The 19,312-nt window shown below is 39.4% G+C and overlaps 1 protein-coding gene across 1 annotated transcript; it reads right to left on the bottom strand.

Moving 5' to 3' along the window:
• Positions 1-606: 606 nt before the first annotated feature.
• On the bottom strand, positions 607-19,239 carry NSUN2 (NOP2/Sun RNA methyltransferase 2). Its single transcript, XM_084512062.1, has 19 exons — positions 19,098-19,239; positions 18,850-19,007; positions 18,655-18,759; positions 18,469-18,574; positions 17,759-17,830; positions 16,451-16,535; positions 15,301-15,493; positions 14,867-14,941; positions 13,722-13,852; positions 10,556-10,629; positions 7,856-7,986; positions 7,163-7,259; positions 6,011-6,186; positions 5,399-5,491; positions 4,825-4,960; positions 3,396-3,476; positions 3,029-3,167; positions 1,963-2,002; positions 607-1,328 (listed from the first exon to the last, which is right to left on the bottom strand). The coding sequence occupies exons 1-19, from the start codon at positions 19,170-19,172 to the stop codon at positions 923-925; spliced, it is 2,373 nt and encodes a 790-aa protein (XP_084368188.1). The 5' UTR covers positions 19,173-19,239; the 3' UTR covers positions 607-922.
• Positions 19,240-19,312: the final 73 nt, after the last annotated feature.

The raw sequence follows: 19,312 nt of genomic DNA, 5'->3' as shown, positions 1-19,312 counted from the left end.
GCTGAGTAAATTTTTTTAGTCAGCTTATGTAAATCACCCTTTTGGCCCCAAATAACCTCTTTTAAACATCTACTCTATGACAATATACATACTGCTTTTTTTAAAAAAAAGTATTATTTCAACTATAAACAAGTATCTTGCAGAAATTAGAGACAACTCCCGTTTGATGGAATGACTGAGAAACAGAGGACTACTGTAGCCATGAGGGACAGTCACAGACTCTTTCAGGCACATTCCAAGACATGACTCTGAAGCACGTTCAGTGCACCTGAAGATCTAGTTAAGGACATTCCACCTCCCTTACAAAGAATTTGCCACTCTGCTACACAATATTTTATTCTGAATAAATTAAACAGGCTTTTAGTTAAGTATCCTATATGTTTATGTATTTGTATGCATACTTGCAATGATTCCCTGACCCAGTAAAAAAAGAAACAAAACACATGTAAATAGTACTCAGGTTGGGTGGTTGGTTTTCTTAAAGGAAAAAATATTATTTCTAGAACTTTTATGCTTTGAATGAAACACCGTGGGTTTTTTTTTGTTGTTTGTTGGTTTGCTTTTTGGTTGTTTCCTTGTTTTATTCTGAAGGAAATCTTCATAAAATGCAGAACAGTTCCACAGGCAGTTTATTTGTACATACCATTATTCCATTTCAAAGACAGGCTTTAGATTTTACTGGTGCATGGTCCATTGCCAGCAACAGACACTCAAACCCACCAGTGAAACTGAGCTTAAAAATGGTACAAATAAGACATGTTTGAGGAGAAATCTCTTTATAGTTTTTGATTTAAAAAATAAAATAGGTGAAACTTTAAAAAAGGAATATCACATTCCAACTGAAACTTTAAAATATTCTTCTATGCTAGAAGCAAGACTGGATGAGTTCTCAGGGAAGCAGCCAAGTAATAGAGAAAGAAATTTAATCTCTCACATCATTTGTATCACTGTCTTTACTTTCCTGGCTTACATGATTGTTGCTATTTTTACTAAATTGACCCAAATCCTCAATTTTATTTTCTACTTCCATAGCACTGCTTTCCACAGGACTGTGGGAAGATTCTTCACCTATTTCTGCTTCCATTTTTGTGAGTAAATCATGTTCTTTATCTTCCACATCCATTCCTTCCTCTGTTTGTGCTGCTCCGTATTGACCTTCTTCCTCTGTTTTACCTTCTGATTCCTCCTCTTTCCTCTTTGCTTTAAACACTTCAACTCCCATCATCCTTAGGTAATGAAGTCTCTCATTCTTGGGCACAAAGGCACGGAGTGATGTCTTTCCTTGCCAACCACACAGCACTATAGGACACTGAAGCTCATCAGGTTTTCTACAAACAAGCAGTATATTTGGTCAACTAGGAAAAGGTGAATCTTGAAAACTTAATTTTATAGGCATATCCTCATAAATAAACACACAATCTTTAACAGTAAGTGCAATTTGTAACTATCTGTAGAAGATGCAAGTACTTTGTTCGTAACTTCAATATCTAAACATGTACCTGCTTGCCTACCAGCAAGGAATGAAAAAAGAAAAAAAAAAAAAAGCTCTAATGTCTGCAACATGTAAAATGATTTTCTGGCTCTGATGGCTTCTAAAACTAATTTAAGCAACAGTGCAATAGAAGCTTACATTTAAAAAGATATCTCAAAAGCTTCTGAAACTGCTTGGGCAACAAAAATGAACAATGGAAATGTTTAATTTTTTCCTACTCCTTAGCAGGGAACAAAAACATCACATGCAATCATACTGTGCATCTCTGGCAGAACTAGGGGCTCTCCTTTATAGAGCAACTGTTTTGAAAGCACAAAGGCAAGATAGCTTCTTTCCCTTCTAATTCTTTGCATTCTGTCTAGCTTCATTGTTGATATCAATGCATCTCCACTTTTGTTTTTCTCAGAGTGAAAATAAATTCTTGTCCAAATTTTAAAAGCAAGTAAACTGAAAGCAACACATCTACTTACTCTGGGTCTGGGTCATACTTCAGAACTATACTTCCCATCGCTAGGGCACGGTGAGGGGGGAGAAAAACAACAGATGTGTCACTTGGTGCAATGTTAACGTTGAATGATAGTAATTAGAAAAATATTGAAAAAAAAAAAAAACAATTTTTTAGACAGCCTCACAGCATGACTTTGACAGCTGATCAGCAGTTACCTACATCAATACCATAAATTATAGACAATAACAGTGCTTATTTATTTATTTAGCCAGACCAAAAATATTTAGTTGCGTCAGCAATTGCCTAAAAAAGTCCTCAGAGCAAACAAATTAAGCTATAAAACCACATAGTGGATTAATTCACTCAGAAGATCCAGTAAGGACCTTTTACTTAAGTAAAATGGACATGGTTTAGTGGCTGATATTGGTGGTAGGGGGATGGTTGGACTGGCTATCTTTGAAGTCTTTTATAACTTTAATGATTCTATGATAAGAGTATGCCAGCCCAAATTTTATTTCTGATGTTTTTCCCATTTTGTCTCATCACATACCAAAGTGACCCGTGATGACTTGGAAATAAAGTGATATAAATAAACAGAAAAAAAGTCTTAATTTCTTCAAGCATCCAGCACTTAGGAAAAAATAAATCAGCATGAGTCCATATTGCTCCCCATATTTAAGACAATAAAATCTGAGTACCTAAATTTGATACACAGAATCATGAGAAACAATTTCAGATGACAAAGAGTTTCGACTGGCACACTACGAGAAGCAAAGATCAACAGTCGACCTAAAATCTTTCTTCTTCAGGTATTTTAAACGCCTCATACTACTGCTGCGTGAATTCACATGTTTTGCAACTTCTCTCTTCTCTGGAATTCATAAACCTCAAGGGCTGTGACCAGAAAGGACTACAAATCCTAGTAACACACCGGGCTTCAGTAATGCTTCACTACCTAATTAACAGGTTTAACATAACTTCAGTCATTTTTTTAAGCAAATACAGTTTATGTGAGTGGATTTTTCTCTAGTTTTCTGTTTTAAACATCATAATGATTGTTTTGTCATATCACGAACTAGAAGACTTACCCATGTCTTTGACTTTCTTCTGTGTTTCACTGCTAAATTTACTTAAGAATGGATTTTCCTGGGTTAGCAGAATTTTAACATCTTCTATGCAGACATTTATAATCCTTGCATGAATGAATGGGTATAGAGTGTATATCCCCTGTATAATAGATAAATATAATTATTTTGAAATGTGCCCTCTACTTTCTGAAGGAGAAATGTTAAAAACAGTACGTGCTTTAGCCGATACCAGAAGACAATTTTCAAATGTTAAAACATTCTAAAAATGCAAATTGCCCTTAATCTGACAAATTTAGTGCCAACTGTGCTCTAAGCTCAAGAGGACACCAAAGTTATCTTCTCTGAAAATAAAATACTATATAATTACCTCTTGTGCTAATCTGAAGGCACATCCGAACTGCTCACCATCACTATTGCGAGACCAGACTTTTATCCCTGTGTTAATAACCTGCAAATGGCAAAGCAAATAAGCATCATTAAAGAGTACAAATTCTAAATTACCACTTTGCTTTTCCACAATTGCTTTACTTAAACTAGGAAAAAAGGCTAACTCTGACACATCTGCTCATTTGTACTGGGCACTTATTTAAGTTCATGTAAACATTAATTCAAGGAAAAAAGGAATATCCAATATCAAAATATAGTTCTCTCTGAAGTCTTTTACTCCTTTCCATGTTGCAAACTGAACAATGCAAAAAAGAGGTAGTCTTAAAATGAGGGCACCCAACTATCAAGGTCTAATTTTAATCTTTGTCAGAAATTTCTGTGTGATTTTGGGAAATTCAATCAAGGACAGGATTTTAAAAACAGAGATGCTTAATATTAGGACACACATCCACCAAGGTATATGTGGTACCCAAAGTCTTACTGTCTAGTGAAACACACCAGTTTCTTGAAATTGTCAGTTTTGTAGCCATTTTCTGCATGTGGGATAAAATAATAAGTATTTATCTGTCTTTAAGACCTGTAATGTGTACTGGACAAACTCAGAAATATTCAGTTTTCAACTAAACAAGACCCTAAACCACACCTGATCTAGCTTTGAAGTCAGCCCAGTTTATTCAATGACTTTTAAGGCAAATCTTTAGCATGTGGACTATTTATTTATTTATTTAATATGACTTCTGTTTAGCATGGGAGTCATAAACACTAAGATGCATTTGAAAATTTCCAATGCAAACCATCCTCCATGGCCTGCCGAATCCATTTAACATGGGAGTCTTATTAAATAAAATAAATAAATGTTTTTCCTCCTCGATCTGTAATTCACAAAAAATATTTTGTATGTCAACATCATTCGGCTTAAGCATTTTTCAAAACATTCACTTGTTGAAATTACTTTAAACAATGTCCCCATATAGCACACACAGCTAATAATTCAACTGAAGTTATCTGTTGTTTTTGGTAGGCTTTCAGGATCTTAATGTGTCCTATAATTATAAGGGGCTCATATCTACAACAGCATCAGCGTAAACTTGTGATTACTTGTGAAAGTAATTGAAGATCACAGAAGAATTCATGTACACACACAGAGCAGCAGTTATAGTCCCTTCCTCTATTCTTACGCTCCCTTCCGCCTGCCAAAAATAACAGTGCTTTTAATCTTGGAGACTGATATTTACCCCTCTGAGATAGTACTTCAACTCTTTAACAGAGGATGGAAACAGAGGAAAACATTCAGAGTAAGAAGAGGCCTATTAGAGGGCTACTTCTTCATATGAATGGTCAATTCTGCAAAAAAGTTAAAGGAGGCATCCACTGATGCTTATAATCTCTGTTGTGCAGATGAACCATACCTTCATCTTCTCACTGTTGTTCAAAAGCACGTTCCTTAGCTCCTTAGAAACCATGTACAGCTGTCTCTTCTTTCCTTCTTGAGTTCGAGTTAGTAAATTCATCTTGGGAAACGAAGGGTCCAATGCATAAAACTTCCTGAGGCCATATAATAATTGTTTTGGTTACATGAACAATGAAATCACATACTCAAAATGTACAAATTAGCATATTTGCTTGAGCTATCTCTAGAAACACCTTCAGCCACTTGACACTGGCTTCAGTATACAACAACTAACATTTCCGAGATTTCTAAGTACAAAAAACCTAACATTTCTAAGCATAAGAAAAGATTCTTGGTCATAAATACTAAGATTCATTTGAAATTTTCCAATGCAAACTGTCCTCTGTGGCCTGCCAAATCCAGACGTTTTAGACTTTCATTTTAAGAGCTCAAATGTGGAGGAAAATCTTGTAAAATGGTAGGGAAAAAGCTTATGTATGATCAAGTAGATCCAACTTGAGTGATTAACTAAATTATTAATATTCCTAGACTATTCGTAATCCTACCGTAAAAACAGAAACATTTTTTCTTACTGGATAGGTTCGAACAATGGATCATCTTCAGGGAGAAACACAAAAGGATCTTCTTTAAAACCAAACATCTTCATTTTTTTAGACGGCGGTGGTCTAAAAAGCAAATACCATTGTCAATTTTAGCAAAAAGTAATCAGTTTAGAATCAGTATATTCAGTTAATTTAGTCAACACTTGCCTTATGATAACAGTAGCATGCCAAACTTGATACTGACATTCTCCTGTACTTCAGTAAGACAATACTACCTATAATTTAGCTTCTTAAAATAATGAAGTGAAAGCATGAAGTGAAAGCAGTGCTTGAGAGCAGAAAGCACACAAAGAAGTATGCAGAGATTTGTGAGGGAGAAATTCTAGAGGCAGTTAAAGATCTTCCAAAGGTTAACTTCTTTTCCTTGACAGAGAAGAAAGAGCTAACAGACTTTGCAAATGCTAATAGGCAAGGCAGTCATTTTCCTAATCTGCTTAAACACAAGACAGACACAGTAATGTAGACAACTGAGCAAATTCAGTAATTCTTATTGACCCATTTCTAAAAGAGTCCAATAACAGAAGAACTACACAATACTCAGCAATAATGAGGCGGTCACAAGACAAATACTTAGTCTCTTACCCACATACTCCTCCTTTTTTGCTTTGCTCAGTGTCTGAATTCTGAGATTCCTGCATTTTCTTAGACTCTTCATTTTCAGCAAGTGTTGGTTCCTCAGCAGTATCTTCAGAACCATCATCTGCATTCGTTGTTGTTACTTCAGCATCTTCTGTTCTCTGTGGCAATTTCTGATGAACCTATTTCAAACAAAGTATTTTCAACAAAGACAAAGCAGTACCTAATTGGTAACAAAAGGTACCCATACCCTCTCTTTGCACATGCTTAGTTCTTATCAATTTGTATGGAAGTGCTTGGACAGATCAATTTAGTTAGCTAATCTAACTATTGAAGTCCACAGGTTGCATTACTGTTAAGCATAGCTCTAGACAATGTCTTACCAAGTTTACAAGAAAGGTATTCTCGTACCATTTATATAATCATGTTCAAGCATTCAGAGATCACTTTAAGCCAGGACCTGCTTCTTTCCTCCTAGCAGTCAAAATGACACACACAGCCTGCTACACAAGCATTAAACTGCACTGAGTGCTACAGCATTAAACTTTGAACAGTATAAACTATTTGGATGAGGCCTGCCTCCAAACAAATGCTTTCTCCTTACTGCCGCAGAAGTTTTACTCATAAGGGCTTCTAATGGAGCATATCAAATAAACTGAAACAGATAAAAGGGATTCACACAGGAGTTTCTCTCCAAGATACAGTCTGAGATCAAACAAGTCATATCAACTTAAAATACTAATAATTAAAAACCACACAACTGACAACAATGGATCAAAGTCAGATGGCTGAAGCTGCTGCTGCTCCTTACTGTTTTACATCTATTCCCCTGTTGATGATCTGATGGACTCAATCTGCTAGCGAATCACTTCTGAGCAACCCATCATGTAGTAAGATAAACTGAAATCAGAATTAGCTTACAACACAGTAGAAAAAAACTTTTAGCAAACAGATCACACAGCCGAAGGCAGTGACAGCTTCAGCTACCCTGTCCAATGTGGTTCTGTAGTTCTTTCAGAGTCTTAATTTTCTGTTCAACTTTTACCTTGCTATTTCACAATGATTTCAGAATCCCCTTTTTCTCCTATATTAAAAGGAGATGGTAAATTCCAGAAATGTTATTGAAAGGTAGCATTTTGCTCTTTTAAAAGAAGTTACCTTAGGCTGGCGTTTGTTCCATGGCATTGGAGATTTTTTTATTAAAACAGCCACAAAAAAGCCTCCTGTGTTCTGGTGATGTGGCAATATCCTAAGACTACAGGGAAAAAAAAAAATTGCAGCAGATTCATCATCAGCATTCAGACTCTTGCAAAGTACTAGAAGCATCACATTTACTTTCAGCATAAAGTACCCCTATCAGGATTGCGCAGATTTAATTCAAGGTAGGAACAGGACCTAAAATAGAGCGTTCTGACAAAATTACTTGCATCAGTGCAACGCATTCATTTCACCATTCACATCTGAGCTTTAATGACTCATATCTAAATGCTATTTTTAGAATAACTATGCAAAGTCCTTCATAGAAAATAAGTCACGGTGTTGAATTGATAATGCTTAGCATACTTTTCCAGTAATATTGCTCATGTATCTTTATTGGTTGCAAAGAAGCTGACCTGTTGTATTAATACCTATTCCTTGTAAGCAATGTTCACTGAAATCTAAGTATTGTGTATTGACATTACCTATGAAGCAACCAAACTGAATTCAGACCTGTACAAGCATAGCATAGACATAATGCAAGTACAGGCATACTGCAACACATTCCTATCTGAACTCCTAATTACAATTTGTCCATCACCATAGGAGGTAACCATCAAAACCTCATAAAATCTACTTGGGAAAAACTCTTACCAACGCTCCAGATTCATTGCCTTTAGCTTCTCTTCATCCTTTACTGGAAACATAGTGGGACGTATTTGTGTTTGTCTATTTAAAGGCACATCTTTCCACTCTTCAAACCACTGTCCATCTTTCAGCATGACCTTCAAAGAGGAAATATAAATAACAAAGAATACAGGTCACCATTTTTAATTAAAATACTTTCAAACCAAGGTTCAGATGCCTAGAAGTTATTTTCTGTTATAGTAAATTAAATTCTTTATAGCTTATTGTTCCTATAACGTGCATTGTACGTGTGCACCTAAGAGCAGGAGATTCTTGCCAGCCGTGCCTCTTTCCTCCACTTTGTGGAGGAAAGCAAGGAAAGCACTTTGTGGAGGAATGCTTCAAAAAGCAAGCAGTCCAGTAGACACTGCTGCGGAATCAACTGCATTATCTCTGTTAACCTTCCAGAACATACAGAACACCAAAATTCAAAGAATGAAGGACAAAAGATTAGTCCTTCAAAAAGTCCTTCAAAAGATTAGTATAAGATTAGTAAGCCACCATACAGAGAATGTCACTTATTTTTCTCCGTGAGACTGGCTGTGAAACATCCTGCTACAGGCACCTTCCAAGCAGTATACAAGGAAGAATGCTGATCATTCTTCTTTGCATTCCAGGAGAGACAAGAAATGAGGAATCCCAATTTTATATTTTAGGAAAGATATAAGCACAGAGCCCCATGACAAATACAAAGGTCATAGTGATTTTTTTTTTTTTTAAGGAAAGCTACTTAACAACCATGTGTATAACATCTTATTCCACTGAAGGCTCAAAGCTTTTAAGGACTCTTAGGATATAAGCAGAAGTTCAGACACTGAACCAATTACACCTAAAATACTACCCTTTTGCAGGTATTTCAAGTCCAAACATGCTGCATGCCATATTGCTAGATGGAGACAAGATAGACTGCGATTCTGAACTGTTTTCCTTTGCAAGTCATGAGTTCAGCTGGGGAGAAAAACCACGAGACCGATAAACAACTGGATGTGTAAACAAGTCTGGAATTATAGTGGATACTAGAATAATTGCCCAACAGCCTTGCTCTGTTCAGTTTCGGTTTGCCTGTCAAACCTCCCAGTGTAACTGCTGGAATGACAAACCATCAAAAAGAATGCACTGAACTCCTTTCTATCACACGTTTTGTTAGCTTCTTGTTAAGGTAGAACAAAGACTAAAAGCAATGCAGAAGCAGATTACCATTACCCAAAGTTAAAATATTCTTTCCTTCAAGATTATGAAATAAGTCATTGGAGTTCGCTCATGATCTGACTTAAGGACAGAGTCCTGAATGCTGTTTCCAAGCATCTAAACATCACGTGAACAAAACCTTGTTTTCCTTTTGCTGTTTCCAGAGATTTGATGTGAACTCATGCTCAGGAATATTTAATATAATCGCAAAGTCACAGAACTCCCATTGAACAGATGTTTCACCAGGAAACAAAAGACTATACCGAGCAAAAACAGTGCCAAAGCAAGCTAATACATTCAGTGACAAGCTAGCTAGCAAGGCTTGAAAAGAAGGTAGTAGCAGCAAATAAAAGCTGAAATATGTCTTGCAAACTTCCAACAAATTTTATTAGCTTTTTTTTTTTTTTTTTTTTTTTTTTAAGATACCCATAAGGGGGATTTGTATTTCAATTGCAATCACAGAAATAAATGTTCCAGGGAACACAATATAATCTTTGCAATCTTTATGTATATATTTGTAGCCTTACACAGCACAGACAAAATAAAACAATGATTATAGAGCCACAGTTATGAATTTTACATTTACCTTTCAGTTACAAGAACACAATTGAAACTTATGGAACTATAACAGCAAAGAAATCAGCCAGCTTTTAGGCTGGATTTCTAACAGCAGAACATAAGCAAACCTTTACTCTGTGCATCTTGTTCATTAGCCTACACACAGGCACAAACCTGCAGACTGTACCACTGCAAGAGACTATGAAATGGGGGTGAAAGACATAATAAGCAATGGTGTTGCAAAGGCACATGCTTATAAGTATAGTTTAATCAGAGCTCTTTTCCCTACTGCCAGGATGGCTGCCTACTTCTCTTGATTATACTCTTAACAGGAAGTTGAAGAAGCTCTGGTTTGGGGTTTTTGGTGTCCTTTTTTTTTTTTTTTTTTTTTTTTTTTTGCCCCTCCCTACTAGTCTGTTTCCAGAACTGGAATCAGATAAAGTCTGGAACAAAATACTGAATTTCTACTAATATTCTAGGATTACTCACATCACTGCAGCTTTTACAGTTTATTTCCACAATGGATTTAACAGCATTTACTTCCAAATGATTCAAATGGACCAGCTAAACAACTGTAATATCTAACAGCTATAAACTGTAAAGAGGGAGGAAGAGGGCTAAATTAAAATGTGCCTGAAATTATGTTGCCATCTACAGGCCATCAGCTGTGCACGGTAGGAAAGGAAATCATTAAGAAAGCAGAGGTGATAGAGCCAAGAAAACCCAAAGTAGAAGAGGAGAGCAGATGAAGAGACAAGAACTTACCATTAGAAAGATTTTACCTCTCTTCTCTACAATAGTCTAAAACTCTCAACAGCAAGTTGCTAACATTATTTCAGCTCAATCTAACGTTTTGAAATGTCCATAATTTAACACACAACTATAGACCAAGAACATCACAGAAATACCACATTAAAGTACCTTCCATTTTGTAATTCCTGGCATCCTCTTCAGACCTGGCAACTCAGAAGAGACATCAGCAAGTTCTAAGGCACCTGGAATGTCAGAGATACAAAACATTTTTGAAAACACAATTTGAGAGTTGTTCTCCTAATTAACTTTTATAATAGTAGTTTTCCTTAAAGTTTTAAGACCACTTTAATGCCTTTGCTTTTTCAGACTTCCAAGGAACAAAATACAATTACTACAGTGCAAATCAACAAGAAAGATGCTAAGAGCTGCTCATACCAACTACAGATGTTTGCAACCTATAAATCAACCAAAGAACAACGTATGGTTGGTTAGACACTTTTCCCAACTGCTACATAGTGTAATTCACCACAACCTATATAATTAAACATCAGTGTTCCAGGCAGCGCAGTCATAGAACAACTTCTGTTTTCACTTACTTAGCATTTGGATTCACAAAACTGCTTAAGTATTTTTCACAGAAGTACTCTTCTGGGATGAAGAGTAACCTCATAATTTCTTTTTTTTTTGTGATTCTGAATAGTTATTTAAAAATACGGCAGACTTCTCCTCATGTTTTTCACAATTTATCAACCTCTTCTACATGACTAAACATTTACTTTTACAGCGGCTAGCTGTATGTGACAGCTGGAAGTACGTCTTTTAAATAAACGAAAAAGTGATACAGGTGTACATATTCTAAAACGTCAAGCTGAATGAGATTCAATATGTCATTTGTGTCTTTCCTTTGAATATTCTTGACTACTTCCAGCATGACTTCAGCTGATGCCTCAAGACTACATCAGACCAATCGGGCATTAGACCAGTAGCAGAAGCACTACAATTCCCAGCAGAGAAACGTGGTACAAAATTGCTGTTTCCTTACTCCTTCTGCCCTGAGGGGAAAGGAAACACTGATGTGCTCCACAAGAAGCAGTACTACAGAGTGCTACGTACTAAGGACTGACCTAAGCAATTCCTCAAGGTGCAATGCCCCTCACAGACCACTGCACTACAACTTCGCCCTTCTTTAACCACATCTATACTCAAAGCCCTGTGAGGATAAGGTTTGCTCACTGGGATACCCAAATGGGCCATCCATATGCCATGGCCCAATACTGCAGTAAAGGTGCTTACTTCCAAGTATTACATTTGCCCCAAATGCTGCAGTTGCTGACCTCTATCTATTTCCATTCTCGGTTTGTGATCCTAATAATAAACTCTGTGGAAAAATTCATGCAAAATCCAGTTAGTTGACTCCCAACTTCAAGATCCTGACTCAGAAAAAAATGTCCCTCAGCTAAAGTTCAGAAATTTTGGTTACTGAACCCTACTGAACCCAAATTAATGCACTGCACCTTCCCAGATCAATTTTTTCACCTCTTACTTCATCTCTTACTTTCACCTCTTACTTCAGGTGATTGAGAGTTAACAGCAGCATATGCAAGCCAAAAATGTACAAAAACGCAAGCCCAAACAAATTTACAAGCATGTTAAAATGTGACTCAAAGGACGCTGATGGTATCAGTGACTCACACTTACTGGCACGCAACAACATTCCTCAAACCGCTTAAGGACACTCTGATTTTTACTCCTATGGCACACATCAGTAAGGTCCCACACTGTGTTTTCCAAAGGGAATGTGAGTATCAGTCATGGAGCCCAACCAGTGGAATCAGAAGACAGGTAACACAGACTGACTTCTGTTGATTCTACTGTACTTTTTGCATATCATTAATAGAGCTTGGAACCGTTTTAAAAGGACCAATAAACTCCCAACCAACCCCTAACTTGTGTGGGATGTGCTGCTCCAGCTAGATGCATAGAAGCCCATGGGACCTGACAGGATTCATCCCCGGGTGCTCAGAGAGCTGGCTGATATCAATGCCAGACCTCTCTATTATTTTTCAATGTTTCTGGGAATCTGGAGAGGTCCCGGTCAAATGGAAGCTGGCAATTGCTGACCCAGTTTTCAAGAAGGGCAAGAAAGAAGACCCTGGTAATTACAGGCCTGTCAGTCTCACTTCAGTGCCTGGTAAAATTATCGAGAAAATTGTTCTGTGTGTTATTGAAAAACACCTGAAGGACAACACAGTCATTGGCTGGAGCCACTGTATGTTCAAGATGGGAAGGTCCTGCTTAATGAACTTAATTTCTTTTATGACAATGTCACCCATCTTGTTGACCAAGGGAAATCAGCTGATGCAATCTTTTTTAGTTTCAGTAAAGCTTTTGATACTGTTTTTCAAAGTATCCTTATGGACAAAATGTCCAGCACGCAACTAGATAACTACATAATATGATAGGTAAACAATTGACTGATGGGTTGGACTCAGTGTTATAGGCTGGCAGCCAGTGGGGTTCCCTGGGGCTCCATTTTAGTTTTCATAAATGACTTGGATGCAGGACTTGAAGGAATATTGAGTTTGTGGAGCTGCTGACTCCCTTGAGGGCAGAAATCTCTTTGCTTTCCAGAGAGATCTTGACAAATTAGAGAGCTGGGCAGTCACCAACTACATGAAGTTTAACAAGAGAAAGCACCAGATTCTGCACCAGGGAAGCAGCAACCCTGGCTGGGCGATGAGAAGCTGCAGTGCAGTCCCACATAATATGATCTGGGGGTTTTAGTCAGTAACAAGTTGAATATGAGTCAACAGTGTGCCCTGGCAGCCAAAAGCACTAACTGTACCCTGGGGACCATCCGGAACGGCATTCGCTAGCCAGCTGAGGGAAGTGGTTGTCCCACTCAGCTCTGCACTGCTGCAGCCTCACCTCAAGTGCTGTGTGCAGTTCGGGGTGCCACGATATGAAAAAGACATAAAACTATTAGAAAGTGTTTAAAGGAGGGCTACAAAGATGGTGAAGGGTCTGGAGGGCAAGATGCATGAAAAGCGTTTGAGGTCCCTTGGTTTGCTCAGCCCCGAGCAGAGCAGGCTGAGGGGAGGCCTCATGGCGGCCTGCAGCTCCCTCACGAGGGGAGCGGAGGGGCAGGTGCTGAGCTCTGCTCTCTGGGGACAGCAACAGAACCCGAGGGAATGGCATGGAGCTGGGACAGGGGAGGGTCAGGATGGGAGTTAGGGAAAGGGTCTGCACACAGAGGGTGGTCGGGCACTGGGACAGGGGGAGAGGAGGACTGAAAAAATAACATTTCCCCTACTGTCCAAGATTGCATTCTCACCTTGACTCTTTTCCAGCAGAGCTGCGATTACAGCTTCATTTTCGATAGGATTCAATGAACATGTAGAGTATACCATTCTCCCACCTTCTGCCAGCTGTTCAACACCACGGGTCGCAATTCTTAACTGCAATCTAAAAGAACATTTTTGGTCTAACCAGGCATCATTCAGGAAACAGAAACATTTCCCCCTTTTTTTTTCAGGGGAAGCTATGCTACCTATACCTCAGACAAATAGCTCTCCATGGGCAAACTCAGCACATTCTGAGTTCAACACACACAAATTAAATTCAGTTGTAAAGTGTCAGCTATCCCTGTGCTGCACACACACTCCCAATTACGCCTGTTAAAACAGCAATTAGGTCAAACATTAATGGGACTGCATGGCAAGTTTTAACACAGCGTTCTGTATTTTCTTCTATCTAGCGCCCTGTCAAGTTTATAATGAAGCATGCAAAACTAGGACAATAACCCCCTAAGCCCTACTTTTCTCAGAAATCTAGAATTAAAATGAAGTGTAATATGACCGTTATCACAGACGAAAACGCTTAGCTAATGCTGGACTTCAGTGAAGAGTATCTCTGAGCTGGATGACCAGCTTATACTATAGCTGCATACTTGCAACTGAAATAAACCCTACAATTACAAATGAGTTGCCAAGCAGTAACAACATGTCATCACAGGCCAGCCGAGTCACACTAACTGAGCGCATTCCCCACTTGCGACAAATGCAAATAAAATGTTCTAAGTTTTTCATCTATGCTTAAATTATGGCTTTTTTACCTAGTACCTTGTACGAGGCTAAATACTCATTTACCATAAATTAACTTCAGTGTCAGGTAGCTGAAACCATTTATGCATGGGCTCCAATACTCTAGAATACACTAAAACACCACTATTAAGTTTTACAAGTTTCTGTGATTGTATCAGTTATTTTCCATCAGTATTTCACCTGTATAAACATTAGGAATCCTATCCAAATGATCTAAAATATTAACCCTTTCTGGGAATAACATATAAGCTCTTGATTTGAGAGAAAAGGAACACTGCTTTGTCATATATTAATATACAAATCCACGCGAGTGCTAAAAAGGTAGGAAAAGGAGGAGGTGAAACGAAAGGATGGATGTATAACAAGCATTTGTTACCCATGGAGCTGCAAACTGTTTTGTGTTGTCCACTTCTTCCATACATCAATGTTTTTCCTCATGGTTCCATCTCCACTGTAACAGAAGTCAAACACATTTGTATTATTTGTGGGTAAAATTAATTCCATATCCAAGTCATTTACAACTGCAAAAAATTAACAGTCCTTCTCCCATGTTATGCCGTACTGTTTATGTCTATGCTATATTTGTATTTTAATATTCTGAGCATAAAATGAAAATTTGTAACCCTTCAGCTAATCAAATATAAGTACCACTCGGAATAATAAAAGGCCACCTTGATTTGGTATCCCCTTACCTACAACAGTTTAAGAGAGTCACCTTTTTTGGATGTAACCAAAAGTTACACAGTAAGCAACACAGAAAACATCACTTGGTACGACAAAAATACAAGTACTGGTATACATGCAAGATACCTGCAGGGGACGTCACATAAAATCCTGTCGTAGAAGAGGACCTCTTTTTTTCCATCAACGTCTATTTGCAGATTAGGAATACTGGAGGCATCGTGATTTACCACCATGATGCATGGACTGTTTAATCTTTTAGCCTGATGAACCAGCAAATAGCACCGCTTGTTGTCAACATCATTAGCAATTACAAAACCCTCTGTGAACATAAAACAGTGGGAAGAAGCATTACTATTTAACAGCTAAATAATTTACAGAGTGGCTTGCTTTATCTTCAAATTTGTGCAGATCTTTTACTAGAGATTCTTATTTAGAGGACCATTTATAAACAGAGGACCCCTAACTGAACGTAAATTAAGAATGGTAAGGTCTAACTAACGTGACAAATACAGTCTCAAGATTTCTAGCTTCCATGCAGCTGAGTTTCCAAGGTACAACTAAGGGCCCTTCCCTTCTTGTTCTCAACGTAAAACCTTTGGAGATAAAACCTCCTCTACCACCACAGATTTCTGTATTACACTGAAAATCTGCTGGTGTACAGAAAGAACACACCCCTCCAAATTCACAGTTTATGGAGACGGTATTTTCTGTGAGCACCTAAGTAAAGGTAGATATTTGAGAGTGGTGAGGCACCGGAACAGGCTGCCCAGAGAAGCTGTGGATGCCCCATCCCTTCAGGTGCTCAAGGCCAGGCTGGATGGGGCTTTCAGCAACCTGGTATAGTGGGGGGTGTCCCTGCCAATGGCAGGGGGGTTGGAAATGAGTGATCTTTAAGGTCCTTTCCAGCCCAAACTACTCTAGGAGCTTAAAGAAAGACACTTCTGATAACCTTCATTTAAGGCTGAAGCACCTTAATCCAAGTGCAGGATACAAGCAGAACATAAAGGTGTGCAGACCACCACATAGAAATTGATCTGTGACTGCATCTATTGCATGCTCAGCTGTGAAGATAAATAATCCTTCTCTCTTCTTCAACCCAAGGAAGCCCACAACATTTCAAGGAAAAGGCAGAGGTATTTTCCATCTCATATACTTCAACCAATGATGGAATTCAGTATATAGTTAAATGCAGTTGCCATCTGTGATATTAATCTATTACATAAAAAGTGGGCAATTTAAAGTCACAATTTTTTTTTGCTTGTTTTTCCAAACTTACTGGGAAAAGGATCATTCATGTCTGCATGCAACATTTCAATGAGCTGTGCAGTCTTAGATCCAGGTGCAGCACACATATCTAAAATCTAAAAAGACAAAAAGGTTAAAAAGAACAAGCCCTGCCTTCTACATACTTGAAAAACGAGCTATGTATTCTTGGTTAAATATATGTTTTTGCATATAAACACAAAATGATTATGATTACTCAGAACACTGATCTGCAAGAAACTACAAAGTACAGTTCCGTTCTTAAACACATCAAAGAAAACAGTTTTATCTCTACGGGTCTACAACATGAGAAGAACTTTGGCTTGTAGGGAACATCTAAACCAGCTGAAAAAAAAATACAAATACAAAATACAAATACAAAAGCATGTGCAAAAATATTCAATTTGTGTTTTACATGAAGTCAAACACATTTACTACCTGTTCAACCCCACGCGAAACTCAAAACGTACCTGTGACTCATTAGGACAACCCCTATCACTAAATCCTTTCAGTGAAGGAAGAGGGAGATTTAAACATTTTAAATAAAGAAGTGCACAACATGGCTGCTTAAGATCACAGGGCACTTTTAACTAGCTCCCTGACACAGATTAAAAGAGTAAGGCCACCTGACTGACATTCTGACCTGAAGTACAGTGCGTGCAAACACGGCCAAGTTTAGAACAGGAAGTCTGCTACCAGATACCTCCATCCCTACAATCTGCCACTGGAAAGTGTCTTGTGCGTTCCTTAGCCACCTCAAATTTAAGTTAGCAACCTGTAATTTTCAGCTACCATCAACAGCAGGTTTCAGCTCACCGAAATTACTTTGCCTAACAGATACACAGATCAGAAGTTTGCAACTTCTTCAAAAGGTATAAAGGCTTCTTCAAAATGTATAAAGGACTGAAAATCAGCTGGTGGAGAACATGACAATTGGGATCTGGAAAAGCATGTCTGTTCACAGCATGACAAGGCAACAGGAAGTTTAAACATTTAGTTACCTTACTTTAAAAGGGGGTTGTAACACAAATAGGATACCTAACCTGGATACAGCTAGTTACATTTACACACCAAAATTAAGATCACACAACTACATTAAAGCAAAGTCTTTTTTCCTTAGTATTGCTCATAGCTGAAAAAGCAGCTGTCTCTCTGTCTATCTATTTATGAACTGAACACTAGTTGACTGGTGTGTTCTACATGCAGAAAGCATAAAACACGCCAACATAGAACATCAGCACTGATACCGTCATTGTAGGCTTAGTTTAAGCAATCTGTCTTATAAGAAAAAACCCTAGCGTGCATTGTATTTTAGAGTTACCTTATGATGAGGATTAACATTAAGCAGCAGAGGTGGGATCATACTAACAGCCTCTTGACGACTGATATTTCCCTTAAAGAAAAAAAGCATTTGACAAGACAAAACGTTTATTTTACAATAAACTAAAAAGAACAAAACACCTTCCTTACATTAAAATAACAAAGCAGTCAAAAACACAGCTTCAAACTTAGGATTAAATTATGTAACCACATAAGAATCAGTATTTCCTAAACCGAATTTCAGATATAGTCCATATCTATTAATTCTACAGTTGAGATTTCTGTTCAAAAGAAAATAGAAGCTGGCTTCAAACAAGTGAAAGTGTGAAACATCCGCTATTACTGGTAAGTCTTGGTGCATATACACATGGTTTTTACCCTGCTCAAGCATCTGTTTTTTAACAGCAACTAATTACTCCAGAAGCACTTATTTTCATGTTCTCAAACAAAAAATTGTGATGATGTTAGTAAAAATATTTAAAAGCGTAGTTATGTGCTGGAGTTATGGGATGAATCAATGTAACGTGGAGCAATATAATTATTTGCTGGAGTTAGTGGATGAATCAACGGAATATAAAATCCAGATTTTTTCCGAGTCAGGCGTTTTCTGGAAGGAAAGGCACTGCCTCAACCTGTCCCGCCACACTGAAACACAACTCCACGTGGGGCTGGGGAGCAGCAGCGCCAGGACCTGAGTGGCCGGCCACTTACACACTCGGTCTCGCTGACCAGGAACTGGTGGAACTTCTCCAGCTGCGGCGACTTGCGCAGGATCTTTCTGCTCAGGTTGGTGTGCCAGGCTAGCTCCTCCGGGTACCTGGGGCGCGGAGGGGAGACGTAAGAGAGGGGAAGGCGAGGAGATGGGGGCGGGATGAGAGGAGGGGGCGGCGGGCTCACCAGCTCAGCGGCTGCGGCATCTCCACCTCCTGCCCGTCGACGCGGAGGCCGCGCAGCTCGGCGAAGAAGCGCTCCTTGAGGCAGTGCCGGATCTCCCTGGCGTGGCTGCGGGGCGAGAGGCGAGGCTGAGGGCCGGGCCGGGCCGGGTGCGAGGCCCGGTGTCCCCGTGTAGGCCCGGTGTCCCGGTGCCCTCACCTCTTGTACCCGGTGATGCGCAGCGTGGCGGGCAGCGGCTCGCGCAGCGCCGCCATGAAGGCGTCCCACTCGGCGGCGGGCACCACGGCCTGCTCGCGGTAGTACCGCTCGAACAGCGCGTTCTCCTTCACGATCTCGGGGTAGCCGCCGGACCAGCCCTGGAACACACCCCCACCGTCACGCACAGCCCGGTTCAGCCCGGTTCAGCCCGGCCCAGCCCGGCCCGTCCCGTCCCGGTTCTCTCTCACCGCCTGCTCCCCGCCGCCGCCGCCGCCCCGCTCCTGCCGCTGCGGCCGCCGCCGCTCGCGGGCCCTGCGGCCCATGGCTGCCAGCAGCCTGCCCAGCACCGTGATGGCGGAGCGGGCGCCGGCACCGCCGCCACGCGGCGCTCCGCGCATGCGCACCGCTGTCACCACCGCCCCGCTGCCACCAGCGGCGCCGGCCCCGCCCCTCGGCGCTGATT

Source organism: Aythya ferina (assembly GCF_964211825.1).
Source record: "Aythya ferina genome assembly, chromosome: 2".
NCBI lineage: Eukaryota > Metazoa > Chordata > Aves > Anseriformes > Anatidae > Aythya > Aythya ferina.
The sequence above is the reverse complement of the archived record's forward strand: the minus strand, read 5'-3'. Positions and strand labels throughout refer to the sequence as shown.